This window comes from Elgaria multicarinata, chromosome 18, assembly GCF_023053635.1.
Source record: "Elgaria multicarinata webbii isolate HBS135686 ecotype San Diego chromosome 18, rElgMul1.1.pri, whole genome shotgun sequence".
NCBI classification, from domain to species: domain Eukaryota; kingdom Metazoa; phylum Chordata; class Lepidosauria; order Squamata; family Anguidae; genus Elgaria; species Elgaria multicarinata.
Window position 1 is genome coordinate 756,554 of NC_086188.1, and position 25,589 is coordinate 782,142.

Below are 25,589 nucleotides of genomic sequence, written 5' to 3' on the forward strand. Positions count from 1 at the left end.
ACTCAGAGGTTCAAAGGAAAGGGGAAGTTTGAACAGACAAGAATTCCCACACTGGCAAAGACGTTGCCAATCAGCCAGCCAGCCTCACAATGCGCCTTTTGTGCTGCTCCCGCAGGCTCCCCCGACAAAGGGCCCACTTGTGAGTCTCACTGCTCACCAGGAAGAAGGAAGGAGGGGGGGGGGAAGAGAAACCTCCTACCCCACCACAAATTGCAGCCAGAGCGACACAAAGGATGAGGCAGGCAGAAACAGGCCTCGGTCCCAAGGGGAGAAAGGCCCTTTTTGCAGTTCCGAAACAAAGAAGCCAAACCAAACACCAATTCATTGATACTCATTTCTAAATATTGAAGATTGCACAAATGAAGAAATCCATCGAAGTGTGGGGCGGGGGGGCGCTTTTAGGAACAAGGCGCCCGGCGCCCCTCCCACGGCTCCTGTTTGATCTGAGAGGGTGCTGGCGCTCCACGGGCCGCGCCGCTCACGGAAAAGCGTTGATCAAGGGGGCGCCACGGGCGGGGAGCTCCTGGTGCAGCTGCCGAAAGAGCATGGCGCACTGGTTCCTCTCCTGGGTCTTGCCCAGGCTGTGGGAGAGCCGGGCCTGGAGATAAAGGACGTCCCGGAGCTGCTCTTTGCAGCCCACCTTGGCAAAGTAGGTCTTGGCTTCGTGGAGGTTCAGGATAGCCGACTCCAGAGCTGCGGGAGAAGGACAGCCGAGGCTGAAAGGGATCCTCGCTGGTGCTTCTAAACCGCTCAATCGCCTACGTTCCCCGGGCAGCGGACACGGCGTGAAGAAAAGCCCTCCCTCTTGCGGGCCCGTCCACAAAACGGACAGGCAGATGAGGCACAGGGCCCGAGAGCTTTGCGGGGCGCTCTGCCGAAAGGAACGGGTCTCTGCACCACGGAAAACCCAAACCGAAAGGGACCCGGCCGCCGAGTGGATACAGCGGGGGGATTCAGCGTCTCCCCACGGTTCAGGAAGCCCCACGCACCTCCCAGAGGTCGGCCTCCTCAGCCACCTGCTGAATTGACTGATAGAACTGATCTCCCAGCCTTTCGGCACCTACAAGTACAAATCTGTGTCCCCAGGGCAGCTAAGGCATTAGCAAGAAACCATGAAAGGGCAAGAAAAATACAACAAAACGAAACAAGTCACACAAATTAAGGCAAACTAAAAACACTGTCTATTCTAGCAGACAGGAAAGATAAAAATAGCTCAAACTTGGACACGCAAATGTACGCGTACCACAGGCCTGAGCGAACAGGGAAGCTTCTGCCTGTGGGCTGAACGGCAGTCACAAGAGTGCCGCTGTGGGGAGGCCCTCCCAAAGGTGAGGAGCCACCACCAAAAAGTCTCCCCCAACACCACAGTAGCTCCCGTTGAGCTTCTGGGGTTAAAAAGCAACCCTCCCTATGACACAGCTTGGCCATTTTATTTGCATTCTAGCAATTGTGAACTGCCTTTTGCCCTCCTTTCTTTAAAGGGTAGGGGGCAAGATATATTTTGAAATAAACCAATGAATGAAACGCCCTGCCCGTGGTGAGAAATAACCCCAGGAGGGCCCCCCCGCAGGCTCTGTGGAAGGGTCCCCGCACGCAAGGGCCTCTTACCTTCGGCCTTCTTCTGGGGCCCGTAGGAGGCTGCAGAGGCCACCTGGCACTTGGCCACCAGGAACATGGCGGCCCCTTTGTCCAGCAGGGCTCCGTGGGCCAGGATGGGCTCGATCGCCATGTGCAGGATGCTCAGCGCTTGCTCAGGGATACCCAGGATGAGCTGGAAGGGAGGGGTAAAGCCCCCCCAGGAGAAACGTTACTCTGAGGCGGCCACCGGCCAGCTAAGGCTGCTTCCGTGGGGCAGAACAGCCATGATGCGACGCCACCTTGCTGGCTTTGCGCCGCGGGGGCTGTCCTCCCGCTTCAAGAGCCGGAGCGGCTGCCCGGGGCTGCCCCTCTCTCCCCCGCTGCCTTCGCATCTGGCCCTCCAGACTGGCCCTTGCCCCGGGGCCCTTGGCGTGGGCCCTTGGCGGCCACCAGCCCAGGCCCGCACCTGGCTGAAGTCATGAAGCGGCCGTGCGCTCCCTCCTCCCGCTGCCGCCCAGTGGCGAATTTGGCACTGCAAGCTCTTTGGGCAGGGGGTTGTCCTCCTCAAAAAGGCAGGAGGGAGGAGAAAAGGCGGTTGGCAACTGCCGCCAGGAGGAGGGGCCGCCAGGAGGAGGGGCCGCCAGGAGGAGGGGCCGCCAGGAGGAGGGGCCGCCCCAACCTGCAGCCCGCGGAGCAGGCCGCCCTGAGGGGGAAGACGCGCCGGCCCCTTCTCCCAGGCCTGCGAAAGGCGTCCGTCCCTCCTCGCTCCTTCCTCCTTGCGCGTCGCGCCTTTTGAGGTCGCGGGCAGAGACCGTGCTTTGTAATTGATTATGTGCAAACCGCAGGCAGCCTTTTTGGCTGAGGAGCAGCATGAAAATCCTTCCGAGACAGGAAGACTAAATAACGCATCTGAGCCACAAATACCTGGGAGAAAGCCAAGTGGAGGAGGGTTTCGGAGGCCAAATACTGGAGGCGGTACTCCCGGGCGAGGGCCAGCGCCTGCAGCAAGACGGGCAGCGCGATCGTGTGGCACAGGGACCGCCGGTAGAGCCCCGCGATGGACAGGAGCACGCTAACCACACGGAAGGGCGGGCGGGCGGGCGAGAGAGACGCAGGAAGGGAAAAGCCATCGCTGCGTGAGGAGGGGGGGAAGCCGCGGTGGCCGTGCCCACCCCGGCCCCTGTTAAGCAGCCGCCCACGGAGCAGCGGGAGCGCCAGCCCATTCTCATTCAAAGAGCAGAGGAGGAGGAGGAGGAAGAGGAGGAGGAGGAGGAGGAAGAGGAGAAGAGCACTCCGCGCCAGAGAGGAAGCAGCGTGAGATTTGACTGAAGCCTTGCCCAACCTGGCGCCCTCCAGATGTGTTGGACTACAACTCCCATTATCCCCAGCCAGCACCCAGAGGGCCCTGGACCAGGGAAGGCTGTCCCCGAGAAAGCAGAGCCCCCCATGCGCCCCCGACACCAACGTCTGCACAAATCCATTCCCCATCCCCGCTTGGAGAGCCGTCGCCGTCCAGTTGAGGCGCCAGCTCCGCTCGGCCACCCTGCCGGGAGCAGGAGTGCGGAGAGGGCCCCGAGGAGGCCAAGCAGGCAGGCCGGGAGCCCCGGGAGAGGCCCTCACGGCGCCCCACCCCGTACCTAATCACCATCTCGTTGTTCTTTGTTTTCTGGCAGTGAATCAGGAGCCGCTGCAGGAGCCTGTGGGCCTCGGACATCTGGTTCTGCGCTTTCAGCAGGACGGCTTTTCTGGAAGACGGAACACAAAGGTGGACGTCTGTGGCCAGGCGGGCGCCAGCCTGCGGCCCAAGCGACGCGCTCTTAACTCGGGGTCCTTTCCAGGGGAGCGCCCCCTCTCCCCCTAGACATCAAAGGGATGCCCATGTGCCACTGTGCTCAAGGCTGGATGGTGCCCACGGCTTTATTTCATCTGGCCTGGGTGTCTGCCTGCCGCTCCTCTTCCAGCGCGTGAGCTGCCCACGGGCCTGACGGCCCTCCGCCCCGAAGAGCGACAATCAAGACCGCTGAGCCTTGAGGGCGCCATCCTGGGCAGGTCGAGAGAGAAAAAAGGCCCCGCTAGCATGGGGCTGGAGGCCTTTTCCTCCGGTCTAAAGACACCTAGGGTGGCGCCTTTAACCTCAAGGTCAGCTCTCAGGTGAAAGAGCCTGACAGGCGGGAGCCTTGATCTTTTCTGGTCAAACTCTGGGCTCTGGGACCTAGAACCATTTCCCTTCCATCTGGGGGCCTCCTGGGGGCGCCCTCCTGCTCCAGCCCCCGGCCTCCCTGCCGAAGGAAGGACGACGGAGCCGGCGATGGGGGCAGCTGCTGCCAACTCAGAGGAAACAAGGCTGGGTCAGAGCGCCAGACGGCTGGAGCAGGCGGCTTCCGAAGGGGGGCGCTCTCCTTCGCCTTTGGGAAACGCAGCCCCCTCCTAGCCCTCGGGGCTGCCAAGTGCGGGGGTCTGATGCAGGGCACCCACACAAGGAGGGCGCAGGGCAGCGAGGCTTCCGGCAACTCCAGAGGCAGGCAGGCAGGCAGGCAGGGGTGCGACGGGATTACGCAGGAGAAACGCATGAAAAGAGGCCGGCTTTGCGTTCTGAAGGGCCCTTTTTAAAAATGCTCCCCCCACAGCGTCAGCAGGGCTCAGAAGGAGCAGATCACACGAAAAGAAAAAGCACGTCCAGAGCACGCCCACCCATCCACCCCGCATTATCCCAGAGGCATTTTAATCCCACGTGAAGACTAATCCCGCTCTGACGGCCCTCAAGAGAGGCCCTTTGTTCCCCCGCCGGCTTGCGGCCTCGTTACCTGTACACCCCCTCGGTGCTGCTCAGGGCCGTGATCCCCGCCACGAGCGCATCGGCCACGTGGCATTTGCCGTCGTTCATGGCTCGGTCGAACTGGATCTTCTGATCAAACAGCATCCAGAGCTGGGCGAGAAGCACGTCGGGGTCAGGGCAGGGTTCTCGCACAGGACGTCCACGATGCCCACGCTGGCACGCACTGCCAAAGCACAGCCTGGAGGTGGCCAAGGTGGGGACGCTGCACCGCAGGGCGGGGCATTCATTCTTAAAGGAAGGGCCCGTGGTGTGTGTGTGTGTGTGTGGGAATCCGGTCCTGGCCACATCATAACGGATAGGCGGCTCTTTCACGGCCCGAGGGCCGGATTCCAATGGTGGGCGGGGCGAGAGGCCAAAGGTGGGCGGGGCCCCAAGTACCAGCACACTGCCCGAGCGCACCGTCTGAAGACGGGGTCTCACCTGGGCATGCTGGCTGTTAGGAGGAAACCTCTCCTTCAGGTGCTTCAGTATTTCAGAGGCGGCTGTGAAATAGCCCTGGCACACAAAAGGACAGGCGGGAGCAAACGGTCAAGACAAGAGATCTCGAGGTCTGCAGGAACTTCAACGCTTTAACTGCAAAAAGAAAGAAGGGAAGCCCAGGGGACGACGGGGCAGGTCCCACAGGTCCCACGGAAAGAGACCGAAAAGCCCTGAAACTGAGGCTGGGACCACGTGGCCCTCGGGAGTTCTATCTGCCAATTCGCTGATCCGTTTCCACTCTGCCTTTTCCCCAAGGGCCCACGAGGTGCTTTGCAAGAGAAATCAAAACACGCGCTAAAAGGCAAAAGGGATGGAAACGGCAGGTGGCAACAAACGCCTCCTTGGGCTGGTCCCCTTCAGCTGATGCAGGCATGGACATTTTTAACCAGTTTCTTCACCCCAGGAGCTGCTGCAGAACAGGGGGAGACCCAGAGCAGAGCCCACGCAGGGATTTGGGCCCTTCCTGCATGACGCCCTGCCACAAGGGAAGCTGCGCCCGAGAGAGCCCGCCCGCCCGCCCGGCCCCCACCTGTTCCGCGTGCAGTTCGGCCAGGTGGCACAGCACCACCGCAAAGGACTCGGTGTTGTTCTGCTGGACGCCCACGTTCACGGCCTCCAGGCTGTTCATGCTCAGGAGCACCTGGGCCTGCTGGAGCGCCATGGTGCTAGAGCAAGAGGAAGAGGGGCAAGCCTCAGCCAACGGCCACGGACCCAGCGCCTGGGCCAGGGCCGCAGTGCCCCCCCTCCAGGCTCGCCGCGCAGAACCAGGGGAACCCTGGGCCAGCAGCAGAAGCGGACTGCTGCGACCAAACGCCGCGCCCCTGCGGACCGCCCGGGGCACGTCCTCTGGCTGCCCTGGTTGCAGGGAGGGCTGAAAAGCGCCGCAGGGTGCGGAGTCCACGCGCGCCCGGCCCCTTCTGCCGTGTGAGGTTTCAACAGGCTTTCCCGACGTGGGGCCCTCCGGATGCTGTGGACTACGGCTTCCATCATGCCCGACTGGATGGGGATAATGGAAGCTGTAGACCACAGCCTCCGGAGAGCCCCAGCTCGGGGAAGGGAGGCCCTCGCGCCTCCAGGAATAACCGTTGCGCTCATACCGTTGTCTAAACAAGTTTGTCAGGTTTAGAAAGAACGAGCCCAGAGATTACGTAGGAAGCTGAGCGCTGTGGCCCGCGGCCGCCTCCCTCGGTTTTCTGCGCTCCCGCCGGCCCAGAGCCCTGATCCGTACCTGCGGCCGTACAGCCTCCAAACGGCTGCCTTCTGGGCGATGCTGATGTCGATGAGCTCAGACAAGCTGTGCTTCCAGTGCAGGAGGTCGGCGTCCTTGAGGGCATCCATGAGCTTGTTGGCCGTCTTGCCTGCGAAAGCGCGTCGCTGAACCAAGGACTGGATCCCCAGGGAAGCTAAATACTGGCGACGGGGAAGGAAGGCAGAGTGGGGAGGAGCGCGGTTGGGAAAGGGGGAGGCGGTGGTCGACGGGGTGGGGTGGGGTGGACGTCCAGAGCCACGTTCGCGAGCGCCACGCCGCCCGGGTGACCGTCGCTTCCCCCGCAAACCCACGTTCCGACCGGGCGTGGGCATCTGCGTGTGGCATCCGGTTTTTATACAGATGGATGAGAGAAGGGTGCGAGAGACGTACCGGCAACCCAAAGTATACAGCTTTCTTCACGGAGTGCTCCAGGAGGACGCAGCTGTCCGATTTTTGCTGCTCCAAGATGTACAGCCAGCTCTGGCAAAAGAGGAAGGAAGGAAGGAAGGAAGGGGAAAGTGCAAAACAAATTGACAAACGAAATGTAGGGTCCTAATGGTGCCCCGTGCTGGCTGCAGATGATGGGAGTGATGGGTCCATCAGACCTGGGGCAGCCTCAGGGAGCTGCAGTTCCAGGACCTGGCCGTGGCGGAGGCCGGCCCGCCCGCCCACCAGGGCACCCCAGGCTTCTGTGATAGAATGAAGGGTGCGATCCTGTGCAAGAAAACCCTACGACTCCCAGCAGACTCCAACCAGCCACGCTGTCTGGGGCAGGCTGGGAGTGCGAAGACTTTTCCCCCTGCCGAAACAAGCCTGGGATTGGGCCCTAGGGCAGGCGCTCCTCCTCCTCCTCATTGTATGAAGGCTTCCCGGACATGGCTGAAAAGGCATTTTTTAAAAATAAATAAATCAATAAATCACAAAACTATAAAAGCCGGGATTTTTGCCAGAACAGATTGAGAATCCAGCTTCACCTCTACAGATGCTTCAGCTGCAATCCTGTACACACTTCTGTGGGAGCCAGGCCTCCTGACCTCCAGGGGACTTATTCTAGTGCAGACGTGCACAGGACGCAGCTGTGGCCCGTCCAGCCCGTTTAAGGTGGGGAGAGGAACTTGTGGCCCTCCAGAAGTTGGTGGACTACAATGCCCATCATCTCTTGCCATTGGCTATGCTGGCTGGCGCAGCTGGGAGTCGCTGTCCGACAACCTCTGGCGGGCCACGCGGTGCTCAGCCCCGCAGTAAAGGGACGCAGCCCAAGCACCCTTTCGCCCCGGGGTCACGCCTGAGGAGGAGGAGCGGCTGAAAAACCAAACACACCAGTTGCTTAAGGCAGCCTTAAGCTGGATGCCCTCCAGGGGTGTTGGACTACAAGTCCTAGCATGCTGAGAGTTGCAGCCCAGCACATCTGGAGGTGCCCCGTTGGGAAAGGCTGGTTTAAGGGCCGGTTTTCGCAACCCCCCCTCAGCCCCAGCCAGCGTGTGGTCAAGGGTGATGGGAGAGTGACAGTCCCCCCCCCTTCTGCAGGGCGCCTGCCCCGGAGCGGGGTCAAATGCCCCTGAGCGGAAGTGGTCAGGACTTGCAGAAGATGTCCAGCCGGCCTGGCGCTGAAAGCGCACGGCAAGTAAGACCCGTTTGGCGCCTCTGTGGCCGAAGCGTGGGAAGCCCAGGCGGCAAGAGGCGCTGCGGCCCCTTTGCTGGGAAGCGGCTCACCAAGCAGTGCTGAAGGCAGACATGGTCGTTGGACTCCTGGGCGATCCGGATGGCTTCCTGCAGGGCCAGCTCAGCCTGCTGGCTGCAACCGAGAGAAACACAGCAACCGTCACGGAAAGTGGTGGGAGGGCGGGGGCCAGGGGGGCAACCATCCCGCCCCACCCCTGGCAGCTTCAGGGGCTTCGTGGAGGCCATCATGGGCTTCTCACAACGTTCGCCATCCATCATTCCCCCCCCCCACCACCATGGGCCTCTGGGAAAGCAGCTGGCTGGTTCTATGTGCCAATGGCGGTGGGTGGGTGGGTGGGTGGGGGAGAATTCCACTTCTAATTGGCAGGACACCCTGACACCTTCACACCAGAAGGACAACTTCCTCCCTCCCTTTCGGAAGAGACTCCCTGCGTTGCTTACCTGGAGGCCTCTTCTGCTCCTGGACTTCCTCCCCGCAGAACTTTTAATGCCCTTCCGATTCCCTCCTCCTTTCCCCTCCCATCTCTCTTACTACTCCTAGATGCTTGACAGTAAGCGTCAAAAATGTCCCCCTCCCCTTCCCCCCCCACTGGGAGGACTGCAAGCCGTTATTTGATTGCTGCTACTTTAAAGACAGAAATATTGGTTGTTGTTCTTAAAAAACACCTATGAATAGTAACCCTAATAATAACAGCTATCTTAATAGTAGTAAGAGTAACAGCCGCCTCCGCCATGCAACGGCTGTGACCGGCATCCAGGGCGCTGAGGAGGGCAGCAGCGGAGCAGGTGCCGCTGTGCCCAGGCGCTCCTCCCATCCCCGTTCCCCAGCTCTTTCCAGACACTCTTCTGGCGCCAGGACAAGAAGATGTCGCGGGCGTAGAAAGAGCGGCTGGAAGCAAATCCTGAGGCGGCTGGGAAGCCTGGGGGGCGGATGGGGCACATGCCGACATCGGCAGGGGGAGGACCAGCGCGCCGACTCACTAGTGGCCGAAGCGGCAGTGCAGGGCGGCCAGGTTCAGAGCGGCGTATCTCAGGCTCCGCCCGTAGCCCTCGTCGCCGTTGCTTTTGCTGTCTGCGCCGGTAAGAATTAGCCGGTCGAAGTAATGAAGGAGGCTGTGCGTGGAGCTGAAGACATCCTGGACTCGAAGGCTGTTTAAGTAGCTCAAATAATGCTGGGAACGAACAAGAGCAAACTGGCTCTGGGTACAAGTCGCTGCAAAAGGCCACGCTAAAAACACAGCGCGTGCGTGCGTGCGTGCGTGCATGCATGCGGTATCTGGGGGGATTGCTTGAACAGAGCCGAGGGCCTGCAGTGCAAGATCTGGCAGGCAGCTTCGAACACAGACACTCTCAGCCTTCCTCACCTCTGCAGTTCCCGAACACACGGACGCACGCACGCACGCGCCTCTCTTCTCTGCCCATTTTCTCTCTGCTTCCTTTTCCAACATCTTCTTCCTCTGGCATTCTCCTTTCCTCCCCCTCCTTCTTCTGGACCGGCGCCTTTTCCAACATGCTGTCCCGGCATCCCTCACTAATCCCCGATTCCCGCTGCCTTCCCAGGCCCCCTCCTTCACTTGTGCCTGCCTTGCCCTCTCTTTAGGACCTGAGCACCTCAAACAATGGCAGCTCTTCTGTGACTCTAGGGCAGCTCAGCCAGTAAGAGCCAGAGGCTTCATCACTACCACCAACACCACCTTGCTTAGCTACTAAGTCTTAGCACGTTACAATATGGATGATGCCGGACAGGGAAGGTGGGGGGAAGGAGGGGAAACCAAACCAAACCAAACCAGACCTACCGCTTCAGCAAAATCTGGGTTAAATTTTAACAAGTTGTTGAGCTCCTTTTGTAAAGATGCGGGAGAGAGCGCTTTTGTCTCATCGTTTTTCAGTAAAGACGCCTGGAATTGAATTAAAAACCCTGTCATTTGAGTGAGCGGGGAAAGAGAAGTGTGAATTCACTGGAATTAAAAAAATCACTTAATTTTATTATCACCACAGCAACGGAACCCTTCTGCGTTGGGAAGAAAAGCAACCAACAGCACGTTTATAAATTACCATGGAGAGATTTAGCCAAAGCTTCGTTATAATATGCTCAAAAGAGAGAGAGAGAGAGAGAGAGACTCTCGCTAATTTGATTACACGAGATGAAAAGGCTGGCTTAAGGGATTTCAGGAAGAATGCCTCTCAAACGCATCTTTAATTCAAGCACCCAGAAGCCAACACGACTGCATTTGGGTTAGCTGAAGGATCGCCTGCACACGTTAAGATTAGCAATGCAAATCCTTCTCATGTAACCATCTTTGAGGGTGGTGAAGTGTGGAGGGCAGGTACTCAGAAGAGGACCTTTTCCACAGCCCCCCCCCCGACCTCTGACAGGGGTGGCCATTGGGGCTCCATCCCAGGAAGGCCCAGAAGACTCACTCACTCATTTCTTCTGGCCTTCTCCTGAGTATGCTGCATTGGACAGTTCTAGGTTTTTAGCTACAATTGCTCCTGTGGATTGTGGGGTGGGGTGAGAAGAAAAAGCCCAATACACCGCCCCCCCCCCCGGGTATACAGAACCAGCTGCATGGTTCTGGGAATCTAGTTCAGGGCTGTTGTTTAAGCAAAATGTTTACAGGATAATCCTATATACATCTACCCAGAGGTAAGTCTCTCTGAATTCAGTTTTAGAGGCCCAGTTCGCACATTTTTAAAATTCTGCGTTATTGTTACATGCAAACTGGGACATATCCTGGCTTTCTGAAAGACATATATATACCCTCAAGATTCTTATAAATAATATCAAATCTCTTGCAAACAAAAATACTTAAAAACATTTTTTTATAAACAGTAGGTTTGTAAAAGTTAAGCAGTAAACATAAAAGCAACAGTAAAAAACAGTAAGAACAGTAAAACCCACTTTAAAATTCTCAGTAAAACAAATGCCTAGAAAGGATTGGGAAAACACATCTGGGGAGGTTGAGAGCTGGGCACCATCGCAGAAAAGGGCCCCTCGCTAGCAGCCACAGGCCCAGCTTCTGGGGTCAGAACCACCGAGAGATTGTATTGCATTCAGTGGCAGACAAATGCCACCAATGCATGTGGGGAAACGCCTCCACAGACATCTCCTGTGATGGACAGGCTTCATCTTAACAATGAACATACCTGCTGGGAGAGGAAGTATTCTGCTTGCTTCTGTGAAAGTGGCCCATTGCAAGATATTTCTTCCTCCCTTGAAATGGAACAAAAGACCCACTGTGAAATTTCTTTAAAATGCTACAATGCATATAAGACGCAAAGAGAGCCGTGAGGGTCCAGAAGAAAAAAAAACCCCTACAGAATTCAGAATTGGGCAATACAATCAAAACATGACAAAACAGTGGGCAAGCTTTCGAGTTCTCCAGAACCCTTCATCAGGAGAGCGATTTTTGCATTTGCACCAGATATTATTTGTCCTGCAATGCGAACTTCTTATACCTTTATAAAACCGAACACGTATCTATATATTGAAAGAAGAGACCAAGGGCGCAATGCAGGCTTAGGCAGCAAAAAGTCCCACAGCTCCCCGCATTCCCCAGCCACCCATGCCGGAAGTTGTAGGCCTTCCTTTCTGTCTAAGCATGTGCAGGGTTTCTCCCGAAGGAGATGAGAGGGGACAACGGCATCAGCTGAACCCCTTTGTGGATCACGCTGTAAGGATTTCCCTATGAAATCATGGGGGAGTGTGTGGGTGGGTGTGCTGAGTTTTGCAAAGCAATCTGAGGAGTGACCTGAGAGGCCCGTCAAACTCTTCCTTCTCCATTTTCCCTTCCAGCTCGTCGCATTGAGTCAGCTCCATCTCACTCTCGTCTCCTCCGCTTTTCTTCTCATCGTTTTGGAAGTACTGCTGGAGAGCCGTGTAAAGCTTGTACACTTGGCTGAAGGAAAGCTTATTGTAGGCCAGGATCATGTGGCGCAGGAACAAGCCTACGGAGAGAGAAGACGGAGCCCATTGCTTCGAATGTGTATTTGCACCGGACCTGTCAGCTCCCGGTGCATTCAAACGGCACCATCTGGCCCATGTCTTGCAATACCCACTCCCACCGCTGTGGGGAGATATTCCCTATGCCAAGACAAATGTTCTCCATGCTAAAAAGAACACAAATAATCCAAATTTTGCACCAAGCAAAGGAGAATTTTGCGAGTTAAGAGAGTCTGTCACATTTAGCATACGCAGAGCAAATTATGCAAGTCATAGGGATGGGTCAAAAGCTATGTTGGCCCTAAAGCCCCACCTCTAACCCCTTATTCAACCATGCTGAAGTAATGTCCATGTGCAGTATAGACACACTGGGAAACTGTGGCTGTGGGGGGGCTAAAAAAAGTCTGTGAAAATTATTATTGGATGCGCCAAGGTACACATCACATTCTCTCCAATGTGTGAAGCAGCCCTCAGTTCTGATAGCAGGAAAAGGGAAGATTTAGCCCATTACATCATGGTCCTACTGAGACCACGATGTAGGAAAGAGCTTGCTCCTACGCAGCAATCACTCAGGGGAAAACAACAACAACCTGAGCAGTGAGGATTAATGACTGTGCTGGAAACTTCTCTAGGATGCCCCCCAGCGACCATGGCTGGCTGAGAAATGCTGAGAATTGTAGGATTATTTTTCTTGTCTAAACATGCATACGAGTGTGCCCTTTGGATACTAAGCATTTCTCTTACCTACAACGCTTGTTTTGTGAACTTCTGGTTCCATTCCACTGAATGCCTCTGAAAGGTCATCAAAGAATTGTTCCATATCTTTCAGTTCCCCTCCTGCCATCAGCTTTATCCTGCAAGTGAAACCAACACAGGAAGGCGTCCAATACCTGGTCAGGCTATTCTTCCATCTAGCCCAACGCTGTTTACACTGACGGGCAACGGCTCTCCAGAGGTCTCAGGCAGAGTCTTCCCAGCCATCTGCGACCTGGTCCTTTTCTTTCTTTTTTACCTGGTGATGCCGTGGATTGAACCCGGGGCTTTGTCCCTGAAGAGCACAGGTGCCTTACCCCCGGCCAGTGGACAGATTTAGAAGGGCTGGTAAATTCAACACATCCCTCAAGGATCACTTAACTCCGCAGGAAAATCATCAGCAGGTGATAGTGCTGCCAGTGATGAACTCTCACCTGAATGATGCCGACAGAAAGGGCACCCACAGACTTACCTAATTTGGACGGAGCTGGCTATCTGAGGGCAGCATTCTTCAACAGCTTTGATCAATCGAGACAGCGCCATGTCAGGCCCCTAAATAAAGCCCGGGTAAAATGACATCAGCTCCCACACCTGTACCTTCACCACAATAGTACCTTCACTCCTTCCTATCTTTCCTCTCTCATCTCACACTATTGCCCCGCTCGTGCTCTTCGCTCCTCTGATGCCATGTTTCTCACCTGCCCAAGGGTCTCTACTTCCCTTGCTCGGCTTCGTCCATTTTCTTCCGCTGCCCCTTACGCCTGGAACGCTCTTCCAGAACATTTGAGAACTACAAGTTCAACTGCAGCTTTTAAAGCTCAGCTAAAAACTTTTCTTTTTTCTAAAGCTTTTAAAACTTGATTTTGTTCTGACTTTTATACTGTTAGTTTTACCCTACCCTGTGCCTGTTTGGTGCATTCTCTTCCCCTCCTTATTGTTTTATTATGATTTTATTAGAATGTAAGCCTATGCGGCAGGGTCTTGCTATTTTATTGTTTTACTCTGTACAGCACCATGTACATTGATGGTGCTATATAAATAAATAAATAAATAAATAAATAAATAAATAAATAATAATAATAATAGGGGCTCACTTCTAGGCGGGCCTGAGGCCATTTCACAGATTGAGCATGGTCAGGAGGGGGCCCACCCCCCGTCCTCCTCTGCAGCCCCCCCACCCCTCCCACACGCCGACCTGGAGCAGCGGCAGCAGCAGGCGGTTGAGGCGGCGCCTCTCGAGCAGGCTGAGGTGCGGCCCGGCGCGGCCCAGCTCCCTGATCAGCACCAGCAGCGCCATCTTGCAGGGGGTGACCCAGTCCTTGATGCCGAAGACGTTGGCGTGCACCACCCCGTTGGTCATCATGGGGTTGAAGTACAGGCTCTCGTGCACGCTGGCCATGGCCGGGGACGGGATCGGGACCGGCGCCTCGACGGGGGGGGGGGGACACACGCGCTTAAGGGCCCGCGGCCGTCGCCCCGGCAACCGCGCCTCGCCCTCAACGCCACCAATCGGGGAAGACCAGCGGCCCTCGCGCCCTCCCGCGCCCAGCCAATCACAGCGCAGCTCAGGTACGGCGCGCTATGAGGTGGGGATGGAAACCTCAAGCCCGGGCCGAAGGTTCCGCCGGGGCCGCCTTTGGAGGGTGCACCACGCCGGGCAGTGCGCTCGGGCAGTTCGCAGCCGTCAACGCCGCGAGATCCAGCACGGGGAAAGCAGCATGTGGACGCCTGCCAGATGCCGGCAGGGTCTTGCTATTTACTGTTTTACGCTGTACAGCACCATGTACATTGATGGTGCTATATAAATAAATAAATAAATAAATAAATAATAATAATGTTGCGGGCTGCAGCTCCCGCCACGCCCAGCCAGGGTGGCCCACATGTTTGGTGGGCGCCAGCAGCTTGAAGGAGGCCGCTAAAGAAGCTTAACTGATGGTTCAGGTGTCATTTCAAGCCTGCTCGTTTAGCTGGGCTTCCCCCCTTCCAACAGCAAGAACCGCCGCCGCCCTGTTGCCATATTATGCACCGCTTCTGAAAACTTCTCCTGTTGAAAAACGCTTTCCAAATGCAGCTTGGTTTGGTGCTCTGTGAAGACAGAAGTCCGAGGCCTCGTGTGGCTCCACCTGCCCGTGTGCGGAACCCTTTCCAGCTTCAGCACCCTTGGGCGATGAACAGAGAGACAGCTCCTGCCCTCTTCCAAAGGGCACCTTTATTGTGCAACAGATAATAACAGAAGGCCTGTGCAGAAAGCTGCCCTGCTCACGGTTTCTTCCTTCTGGTGCCTCTCCTGCGTCATTTGCCAGAGCAAACGAGATTACTTTGTCATGCTGCCTGGTCAGGGAGGTAAACCTCTCTCCTGTGAGGTTATTTTTATGCCATCAAATCTTCTTAAAATTATACCAGGGTTCTTAGCACGCTGGTTAAGAGTTACGAAATGCAAAGCAAAGGACGACAGGTAGTACATTGCATAAGAATAAAACCATAAAATAACACAAAAGAAAAACATCAGCCTTTTAATAGCACTTCTGACCTCCCTAATATATTTTCTCATAATCCACAGTTAGGAGGATTTTTTTAGTCAAGACTTGTTACAGTCCTGCTCCTACCATGGTGCTGGCTGAGGATCATGGGAGTTGTAGTCCAATAAATCTGGAGGGAAGCAGTTAGCGGGGCTAGAGCAGGGATGGGCAACGTGGGGCCCTCCAGATGTTATTGGACCACAATTCCCATCATCCCTGACCTATGCCGGCGGGGGCTGATGGGAGGGCAAGTCCCAAAACATCTGGATGGCCACAGGTTCTCCAACCCAGGCCCGGAGGGGAGGCCAACTCGCGGGTAGAAAAAAAATCTGCAAGCTGCTCCGAAGCCATAGAATAGAGTAGCATATCAATAACTTAAATACGCTGTATGATGTGTTATGTAAACTTAAGGTATTTTTGTGAGCCGCCCGGACAGCTTTGACTGTTGGGCGGTACAGAAATGTAATGAATAAAATAAAATAAAAAATATTAAAATAAAATGATTTTCAGGCCGCCTTTAAGTGTCGAACCTTCTCAAGGTGCGTAATATTACTATTATCATTTTGTCTTTTTATTTTCCCTTACATTTTTTTTAAAAAACTTCAAAAATAACTCGATTACGCAGAATGAGTTGCAAAATGATGACGTCACCTCCCCTCCCCCCTATAATTCCACGTCGAATAAGATCTTCCATGTGGAGCTTCTCTCACCGATCCTCCCTCCCCCCCCTTCTAGAGAAGGAAATGGACCCTCCCTGCCCGCCTCTGAGTGGTGGCGCTGCGGAGGGAGCTTGGGCTCTCATTGGGCGCCGGCGGGAGCCAATGGGGAGGCGGGGTGGTGCTTGTTGGGGAGGCGAGCGGAGTCCTGCCCGGGCCCCTCCCATCCCGTAATCCCTCCCTCCGTCGCCACTTCCTCTTGGTGGGTGGTCCCGTCGGGAGGCCCGCTCGGCGCCCAGGCCCGGCGCGCGCGCATGCGCTGAGGGGGGGCGCGCGAGCGAGAGAGGGAGACCGTTGGGGCGGTTGGCGGCCCTGCCCCCCACCCCCGCCCCACCCCGACCCCGCTGAGGCGAAGGGAGGAGGCGCCGGAGCGGCCATGAAGGTGAGCCCGGAAGAGGCCAAAGTGGGGCTGGGGCCGGGGGGGCTGTTTCCAAGGGACACCCCGAGGAGGAGGAGGAGGGAAGAGGGGGGGCTTTTGGGGGGGGCTGGGGGTGATTTTGGAGGCCAACAAAGGGGTGGGGCTGGATGGGGGAGGGGAGGGCCTCTCCATTCATACCATTATGATAATTATTTTACAATTTTTGAGTGGGGGGGGGACAAATACATATTTGCTATGGGGCAGATCGGGGGTGGGTCCGGGGTTCGGGGGGAGCCTCCGTGGCCGCCCTCATAAACACCCCACGCAGCGCCTTGTGGCCCTCCAGGAGGGAGGAAGGAAGGAAGGAAGGAAGGAAGGATGGAAGGAGGCCCTTGTGGGCGCGGAGGCGGGCTCCCTCGAGAGTAGCCGGCCGGGCCCGTCGCCTCCGTAGGTGCCCACTCCGAGGCCGGAGCCCTGGGCTTCAGCTGGGTCTCATCCTGGGCATTGGTTTACATCTGCAGGCCCCCCGTGGCCGCAGGGTCTCCAGGGCCCGTCATGCGCCCATTGACAAGGCAGGAGGTGACAGACGGACGTGCGTCGCCGCCCCCCCCCCCCAGCCCTGGCAGAAAGCACAGCCGACACCTTCATTCATTCCTTGATTGCATTTATCTTCCACCTTTTTTCCTCCAAGGAACTCAAGGCGGCATACGTAATCCTCTTCCTCTCCACTTATATCCTCACAACAACAACCCTGTGAGGTGGGTTGGGCTGAGGGCTTGTGACTGGCCCAAAGTCACCTGGGGAGCTTCCATGGCCGAGTGGGGACTCCCAGTCCGACACTCTAGCCACTAAGCCACACTGCCTTTCAGGACAGGTCTTCGCTACCGGGGTGGGGGAAGCCAAGATCCGGCTCCCATCGGCCTGGGTCAAGAAGGTTGATATGTTTGTGCAAGATTGCAGCCCGTTTGCAGGGAAGCAGATGTGTCTCGGATGGCACAGGCTCACCGTGCATGTGTTCACTTGGACGTGACTGCCACTTGGGCTTACTCCTGAGGAGCGCTCTGCATAGGATTGCAGCCGATACAGGAAGTGTGCTTCCACAATATCCTCCTGCGGCACACGAGACACCTTGCATAAAATCAGTGTAATAGAAAATTATTTTTAAAAAAACACTAAGAGGCTGTTTATTAATAAATACTAATGTGTTAAAAACTGAGGAAAACACTGAGCTAAACCTGTTTAAAATTGCGTGATAAAAACATCAATCTAAAAGGGTCTGCTCGTGTCAGTTGTAATATGAATTCTTATTTTATGTCTGAGATGTGTAAGTTGTGCACCCGTGCCAGGGCTGTTCATCTGATGAAAGGCACACTGACGCTGGGGTATCTGCCATCAAACGCAGCACGACTTCATTCCGCGTAAATATGCATTGGGTTGTGCTGTTAGAGCGCATGAGCTTTAGTTGAACGAGATCAAGAGGCTGTAATTGAGGAAAGCTGTCATTTGCCTTTAGAGGGAGCCCCCCTCTCCCTGGTGGCTCAAGTCCGGTCCTTCCTAGAAGCACCGTTTCCTCCTACGCAAGCTGGGGCTTGAAAGCCTTTTCTGTGGTGGGTCCAGTGTTGTGGAATGTGGTCCGCCAGGAATTCCATGGGTGTTCTTTTCTGGTCTCTCTCTTAGGAGGCAAAGATGACTTATTTTAGGTTTGAGTATTCTCCTCCTCTGCTTTAAAGGCTCAGGGAGGCCACGAGTGGGAGGGCTGCTTTTTGTGAGTGGTGCTTGGGTGCAGGATGGTGCGAACGGTGCAACGCCTGACCATGTATTGGCTGCTTTTGGCACTCCACTAAACCTTTTCATGCCAGCTAGAGGGGGCCCCTCCTCCCGCAATGCCCTGTGGGAGAATAGAGCTTGAAAGTTGAATCCTGCATGCTGTATCGGCTTGGGGATTATGTTTGCCGTCTCTGTTACGCATGCATTTATTTACTCACATTTGTTCATGTTCTGCAGAGCCAAGTGCCTTGTACTTTGGTTGCGTTGTTAATAATTGTGGATGCAGCCATGGTCCAATATTTGGGTTAATATAGAGTACATGGAGGTGCTGTCCTGGATGTAACTTTGTGCAGAGTGTACAAGGCCTCCTTCCCACCCATCCCCATAGCCTGACTCAGACAGGGATGCCAGGGACTGCTGGGTGGCTCCACCCTTCTCAAAGAGGGAGCAAGGGAGCGATGGACAACTAGCGATTGGGTCTCTTATACCTGCAGGTCTTCACAGTCCAACTCAATGCGCAAGTTGCAGCAGAACGCTCTCTCGTTCCGTCGCACTTTTGAATGTTTCCTGGTAGCCTGTAGAGCAGCCTCCTCCCACCTTTGAGCAGGAAGGAGGCAAACAGATTCATCATTGGTAGAGCTTGGTTGTCCAAAAGGCTTGCCTGATTAGCAGCCACCCACACCCTTTTAATTTTACACGTGGTAGGAGAAATTACCCAAATGTTGCCAAAGAACACGGAGTCCTTTGGGTAACTCTTGAGGATGGAGTGACTCCTTTAAGGCCTGTCTTTGGGACTTCATCCTGTTCCCACTGTCCAGGGCATTCTGTTTCTGAACTTGCTGCTTATGTTGTGACAGGGATATGTCCCCCGACGTGCTTTTTAGTAAGCCTGGAGGATCCACTTTTTAAAAGATTACCTTTCAGTGGAGGCTTGTGTGAAATTCAGTAAAAAAAAAAAAAAACCAGACACGATGAACCATTATATTAAAAATTGCTTGTTTTATTCTGTACAGCGCCATGAAAATTGATGGCACTTTATAAATAAATAAATAAATCAATAATAATAATGGTCACTAGGATAAAGAGTCATTCTTCAATAGATTCTATGATGGGTTTCCTATAACAATGTCTTATGGAAAGAGGCAGCTTTTTGTGTATGTGTGGCCTTGAGACAAAGTTTCCTTCTTGGATTGTTGTCTTATGGTTCTATAATTGCTGATTAAGCATCTAACATAAATACTAGATCTTGTGCAGTCTGTGAAAGGGCAGTGCAGGCCTTCAGGCATACGATGTAACCCAATAGGTTGTAGTTTGTGCTATTGTCTCAACAGTTGTAGAAATGATTCCCGTTGGGTAATGTTTTGTGAGGGGAAGGCCTGAAGAAAGAGGAGACCATGTGGAATGGGAAGGGTTCAGAGGGCCTTATAGGGTAGCTTGAGCCACGCTGTGCCCTAACTTGCAGTCCTGCCCTGGAGTTCTACCTCAAAGCACTTTTGTGCGCTCAGATCCCTTCCTTTTGGCTGTGAGTCCTGTTCTCTGTGACTGCATTCTCTGCTGCTTTGGCTCAGAAATAAGTCATTAACCCAGCCGTGGAAGTGATTGATTTGCATCTCCCTCTCTCGGGCCCTGCCCCCTCCCCAGACATTGGAAGCCTTCTTTTTCCTGGGTCTCAGCTGGAAAATCTATCACATCTTTAGGTGTCTGGGATTTTTCCAGCTCTTTTAAGCCACACAGCTGAGCTGACCGCAACCATTGCTCTCTTCCTACCTGCCAAAAATGTCCCTCATCTGCTTTTATTTTGGTGCATGTACACTGAGATTGTGTTGAGGTTCATTTGGATGTATTGGGTTTTAGCGTTTTTAACACACACAGTGGGGCTTTCGTATAGGCAAAATCAATTCAGAGCCCAATCCACCGAGCGCGTTCTCCTGTGCAAACCTCGCTTACACGGATGGGTGCTTCTCATAGCAAGTTTGTGCTCAACTGCAGCTCCTCATTTCTGTGGAGCTCCAATAGGAAACATTTCCAGCGGATCATGACCTTGGATTTACGTGTTGCTTTTGAGAGTGCAGGGGGCTGTTTGAAGCTACAATGGAATGAAAAATGCAAAAGGTCCTTCAGAAGAACTTGGGGAAAACTTCCACTGCAAAAAAGTTGGTTATCTTGCTTGCAGCATTGCTTTGCTTTGCTTTTCAACTGTTTTTGTAACCGTTCATATACATTTTCCTCGGCTAAAATAGTGCCTAATTTAAACAAAGAAACACTGAAAGGTCTTAAAAAATCTGCTTCTGTTAACATCATTACTGCAGAGAGTATGGTGCTTCACAGCAGCATGTCAGGTGGGTTTGAGGTGGGATTCTAACCCTGTCGGCATGAAAGTTGATCTAAATGTGGGCTGAATATCAAGCCGTGCTGTCCCCTGGAACCAGGTGGCACCGGAGGCTTTGGAACGGCCCAGTGCGCAGCCTCCACTGGCCGCTCTTTTGCTTTTCCCTGGACGTTGTCAGCCTCTGTAGTCTGCTGTTTGAAGTGCAGCCCTACGCATGTCTACTCAGAAGCGAGTTCAGTTCAGTGGGGCTTGCACCCAGGTCAGTGTGTGTAGGATTGCAGCCTAATCTCCTTAACATATTTCAGCAGTGCACGTATGAGAACTTGCATTCTTGAGACAGGCCGGCTTGGGTGAAGGAATGATGAGGATGGTCCAGGGTTTGGGAAGGATGAGCCTGTAGCTGACAGCAGGGCTGTTTGGAAAGTCCTTCCCTTGCGCCTGCTTTGAAGGGAGAAGACAGTTGGCTTAATGAAGAGGGAGCGGTGTGAGCTGGGCCTCTTCTAGGCATAGGGGGAGCAGCACGGCAAGCCACGCGTGTGGCGTGGTCCCTGCCTGCATTCAGTGGACAAGGCAAGCATGGCTTTACGTGACGTGACATCAGCCTTCCTGGGGAGATGCTGTTGTCATGAGGACAAAGGAGTGAAGGAGATAAAAAGCGGAGGATAGTTTGGGTATCTAGGTGTCTCTTGCCTGGAGCTCGTAATGGCAGCAGTTCAGTTGGCAGCATTCCGGAAACTGAGTTGTGCCCGGTGCTCTTCGGGTGCCCGTCACAGACACAGAACGGAGCGCTTATTCCGGAATGCTTCCTGCAGAGCAGGGGCCTTTCAAAGCATTTCCCCCAGGCAATGAAATGTGCAGTTGTTGCTGATTGGTTGGGGAGGGGCTGGGGTGGATCTCAGGCCCCTTTCCTAGAGGTAGCGTGTGTGTTCAAGGGATAGCCGGGCTTCTCCTCCTGTCATGTGATCGTGGATAGGCTCTTCTGCTGCCACCACTGCTTCAAGTACGCCACCGAGAGCGAAGCATGTGTTTCCCCCTTAGGGTCTGGAAAGACCCCTAAGCTCTGGCGGCAGCGAACTAACTGACCGCCTTGGCTTGTATTGTGTTTCTTTCAGGCGGGAGCAACATCCATGTGGGCTTCCTGTTGTGGGTTGCTGAATGAAGTCATGGGGACTGGAGCCGTTCGTGGCCAGCAACCTGGATTTGGGGGTGGGGCAAACCCATTTAGGTTTGCACCAAGTACAGACTTCACCGTGTATACCTCTTCCGCAGCAGGAGGAGCTAATCTGGTCTGTAAATCTTGTGGCCTCTCATTCTCCGTATTCAGGAAAAAGGTGAGTATATGGCGCTCTGCGGTCGGGAGGGTTTATACATCGATACTCCCCTCTGCTTTCTGAACATTAGTTCCAAAGCACCTCCATTTTTCTAAGCTCTGTACAGACGTTAGAAGGCAATGCTGTTCCTGCCCATAAGCTTGTTATTCCAATAGATACAATGCAAAAGGAACGGGGAAGGGGAAGACCGTCGCGCTGAAGCTGCCTCTCTTGATTCAGAGCAGAGGAGCTGGACCTCTTTTCTTCAGCACTTGCTTGCTTGCTGGCATGGGGAAGAGGCCTGTCAGTGACCAGCAAGCCCCAAGGCTGGGCATGGCGGGGGAGGCAAGACAGGGAGGCCGAAGCCCCTTCAAGTTCTGCACAGTTGACGCTGTGTGTCCCTAACATTTCCCCCCCTTGTTCCCAATAGGCCAGGATTAATTTTGAATCTTAAATCACAATTTCTCCGTCTTCTGAGGTGATGTGCCAGATGTATTCATAGGTTTCTTAAGAGTAAATGAAGAGCACTTGAAGGGAAGAGGAAGATGCTGCATAGTTGGCTGTACTTGTGACAATGGTGTAGCATTATTTTGGCTTTCCTCCCCTTTGTGTGTTTTCTTAGCATGTATGTTGTGAGTGCAAGAAGGATTTCTGCTCCGTGTGTTCAGTCTTTCAAGAGAACCTCCGAAGATGCTCCACCTGTCAGTTGTTGCAGGAGACGGCATTCCAGCGGCCGCAGTTGATGCGCCTGAAAGTAAAAGATTTGCGCCAGTACCTGGTTCTTCGGAACATCCCAACAGATACTTGTCGAGAGAAGGAAGACTTGGTGGACCTTATCCTGTGCCATCACGGACTGGCTTCCGAGGAGGATACAGACACTAGCAGCTTGTATTCGATGCGGTCACAGACCTCTAGTTTCTCTACACATCCTATTTCTCTGCCGGGATCTGTGTCATCCTCTCAGGGAGAACTTGCAAATAGGCATGAGAGCACGGGAAATGAAATGCAGTTACAGGTGCGTTGGTGAATCCTTCCTGTCCCTCCATACCTGGGGCGGATGGGGCTGGAAGCCGTAATTATAGTGCCCACGGAATGCACCCAATGCTTTCCCTCCCTGGCTGGCCAAGAGGGAGAGGATGGGGAGGGATGAGAGAGAGAGAGAGAGAAACACTCGTACTCTTGTGCCTGTAGGGACAAAGTGAGAGACTCTTGGCAGACCTTGGGGAAGAGGAGGAAAATGCAGAAGAGCAGGTAAGTTCTGAAGCATCTGCTGAAATTTTCTTATCTACCTTCCTTGTACTAACTTAAGGCCCATAAAATGACATCTTAAAACCACAGTCTTGCTATAAAGCAGTAATCAAGCACCAATAATGGTACCAAATCTCCGAATACTGAAATACAGCTTTTACCAGTCTCCTGAATATTTGAAAGTGTTCAATACTGACCGGCTTCTTTGAAAAGGCAATTGCAGAGCAGCCTCTTTGCCCGCTCTTCGTTTTGTTCTGTTACAGTGAGCACCTAGAACCAGGCGTGTGTGGGGGTGGGGTGGGGGGCTCCTCGGAATATCTTAGTGAGCAGGCAGAAGGTGTGTACGTCAATATTTTATTTACTTCCCTGTGCTTTGCCAAACATCTGTGTATTGCTTTCACCGTTGCTGGTTTATTTGTAGTACATTTATTTTAATATTGTTCCACTCACAAGGGAAACAGGCAAATGTATTTTTATCCAATCATTCTCAGACTACTAGTCCCAGTGGCTACACAAGAGTTTGTACCGTGTAGGTGCAACCAGGTATCCTTGGTGTAAAGTATCCTTAGCTGCCTTACTAGGCATGCAGTTTTAATGTCAGCTGCTCATTTGCCAATAGAAGGTAATGGTGTGTGAATTTCAGACCCCAGGGCAGTCCCGGAAGCGTGCCAGAGCCTCACTCTCTGATATTTCAACCCTGGATGATATTGAAGGGCTAAGTGTTCGCCAGCTGAAGGAAATACTTGCTCGTAACTTTGTAAACTACTCTGGATGCTGTGAAAAATGGGAGCTGGTAGAAAAAGTGGGCAGGCTGTACAGAGAGACCGAAGCAAATCACAGAACACGTAAGTGCACTGATCTTCGACTTGTTGGTTGGTTGCTAGTGGGAAGCAGAGGGCTGGGGTAGGTGTTAAGAGCACATCGGTTTAGTTCTCTCCCCCCCCCCCCCCCCGCGCATTAGTAAAACCTCCACCCTCAGTATCGGGCTGCTCCTCAGCACTAAAAAATGAGAATTCTGCATAGAAACATAGCAGCTGCTTTAAAACTTGCACCCATAACCCTTCCCTATCCAGTATCAAGGAGCCTGTGCTGAAGCACCTTGGCTTTTTCATATATGCTCTGTGCGCGCATGGGGTGACAAACGGAACCAGCTTCTGACTGTGTCTCTGTTGTTTCTTGGGGCAGAAGGGGAGAAGCCTCCGCTGACTGATGAAGACGACAACCTCTGCCGCATCTGCATGGATGCTGTGATCGACTGCGTGCTCTTGGAGTGCGGCCACATGGTCACCTGCACCAAATGCGGCAAGCGCATGAGCGAATGTCCCATCTGCCGCCAGTACGTGGTGAGGGCCGTGCACGTCTTCAAGTCGTGAGCGGCAGAGACCAGAGCCGGCGGCTGCCCACGGCGCTTCCTGCTGGGGCGGGCGCAGGCCACGGCAGCCACGGCTGGCAGCTCTGTGCTAAACCGCTTTCAGTAACTCATAGCACCCAGAACAGGAGCTTAGGAGCGTGACTGCAGAAGCAGCCAGACGCTCTCTTAAGAACAGAGCTGTGTGAACTGAATAAAACCAGAAACTGTTTTGAGTCAAACTTGCAGCAGCAGATCTAGTACAACTAATTGCTCTCTTCTGAAGAATAGCGCGTGGAAGGGCCAAGGAACGGAACGCTGCCTTTCCCAACGGAAGAGGGAAGAGGACGCGGCGTGCTCAGATCAGCGCACCGTCCCACGCAAGTCCGCTGCAGTCTCTTACTGACCCCCGAACGCCGTTCCACGGCGTTGGATCGGATGAAGCGCAGCAGCCTTAATCATGCCAGCTCCAAGCTGCCCCATGTGCGAGACGGGGGAGGAAGAATTTGACACGTCTCTGTTCTGCACACCATTCAGTAACTGTTCCTGAATGTCTTAACATTCTAGGCATGAGTTTGGACCAACATATCTAAGTTAGCTGTGTGGAAGCTCATTTTCTCCTTAGCAGCTCCCAAGGCTTCACCTATGTAGAAATGGTGAAGATCTTCAGCGCTTTCAGTTCAGTCCCCTAGAAGGCATTGTTAACGCAGCCACGCCAGTTTGGGTGGGGGCGGGGCGGGCTGCTCCTTTGGCAGGGGCAGGCGCTGTGCAAAGATGGCTCTGGGGAAAGGCAGGCAGGGAGCGCTGGGCATCGCCATCCTTATTTGGATGCTGGACAGGGCTACATGCGCCACAGCTAGAGCCTTAATTTGACCACTTGCATTTTAAACCAGAACAGAAATAAAGGGGAGCAGCTACGAGCCCAGGATCTTCCTGAAGTGAAGATCCTTCCTTTACTGTGAAAAATGGCAATCCTGTCGAGTCCCGAATGTCCACCCACCGCTCTCGACAAGCGGCAGGTATGGCTGCTTTGCATTTCAAAAGCAGAGCTGTTCCAAAGCAAGTTTCAGTGCTTGTAGGATGGAGCACCCGGGAAGGCCTTGGAAACGGATGTTAGTCAGGCTCTAGCCAGAGCAGCAGAGATGTGATTTTCGTACCTTAAAACTTATTTTTCAGAAGGGAGCAAGACATTGTGGCTTTATTTTTAGAAAGGTCTTTTAAAGATAAGGTGCAGAAAATCCACTGATCAAGCCCTTGGTCAGGGTTACACGCGTAAAGAGAATGTAGCATATCCATAGCATTCTGAACAAGGGCGATGGACTGAATAAACGTTTTGTTAACTGGGCTTGTCTCTCTCCTTGCTTAAGCAACCCAAGGGAAATGCCGGGGGGGGGGGGAGGAGGGAGAAAGCCAGAGGGGCCCACGGGGCAACTGTCTTTCTAAGCCTTTTCCAGACACTGTTACAAGCTGTA

The 25,589-nt window shown here is 54.0% G+C and overlaps 2 protein-coding genes across 2 annotated transcripts; one reads left to right on the plus strand and one right to left on the minus strand.

Annotated features, from left to right (window-relative positions):
• Positions 1-320: 320 nt before the first annotated feature.
• ANAPC5 (anaphase promoting complex subunit 5) lies at positions 321-13,927 on the minus strand. Its single transcript, XM_063143864.1, has 17 exons — positions 13,718-13,927; positions 12,995-13,074; positions 12,514-12,623; positions 11,579-11,774; positions 10,974-11,040; positions 9,623-9,724; positions 8,808-8,998; positions 7,857-7,938; positions 6,534-6,623; positions 6,123-6,304; positions 5,424-5,559; positions 4,835-4,909; positions 4,383-4,504; positions 3,216-3,323; positions 2,503-2,650; positions 1,609-1,771; positions 321-693 (listed from the first exon to the last, which is right to left on the minus strand). The coding sequence occupies exons 1-17, from the start codon at positions 13,919-13,921 to the stop codon at positions 479-481; spliced, it is 2,271 nt and encodes a 756-aa protein (XP_062999934.1). The 5' UTR covers positions 13,922-13,927; the 3' UTR covers positions 321-478.
• Positions 13,928-16,074: 2,147 nt separating this feature from the next.
• On the plus strand, positions 16,075-25,462 carry RNF34 (ring finger protein 34). The gene is made up of 6 exons (XM_063143938.1): positions 16,075-16,139; positions 21,324-21,542; positions 22,144-22,536; positions 22,713-22,772; positions 23,413-23,614; positions 23,955-25,462. Exons 1-6 carry the CDS (start codon positions 16,134-16,136, stop codon positions 24,140-24,142), a joined length of 1,068 nt encoding a protein of 355 aa, XP_063000008.1. The 5' UTR covers positions 16,075-16,133; the 3' UTR covers positions 24,143-25,462.
• Positions 25,463-25,589: the final 127 nt, after the last annotated feature.

Excerpts from the sequence above, each read along its gene's own strand:
- RNF34 (XM_063143938.1), top strand. Across the intron at positions 22,537-22,712 it reads GAAATGAAATGCAGTTACAG|GGACAAAGTGAGAGACTCTT; the intron begins GTGCGTTGGTGA and ends TTGTGCCTGTAG. Across the intron at positions 23,615-23,954 it reads CGAAGCAAATCACAGAACAC|AAGGGGAGAAGCCTCCGCTG; the intron begins GTAAGTGCACTG and ends TTCTTGGGGCAG.
- ANAPC5 (XM_063143864.1), bottom strand. The coding sequence starts at position 13,921 with ATGGCCAGCGTGCACGAGAGCCTGTACTTCAACCCCATGATGACCAAC. Across the intron at positions 12,624-12,994 it reads GCCAGCTCCGTCCAAATTAG|GATAAAGCTGATGGCAGGAG; the intron begins GTAAGTCTGTGG and ends TTTCACTTGCAG. Across the intron at positions 11,041-11,578 it reads GAGTTTGACGGGCCTCTCAG|GGAGGAAGAAATATCTTGCA; the intron begins GTCACTCCTCAG and ends TTCCATTTCAAG.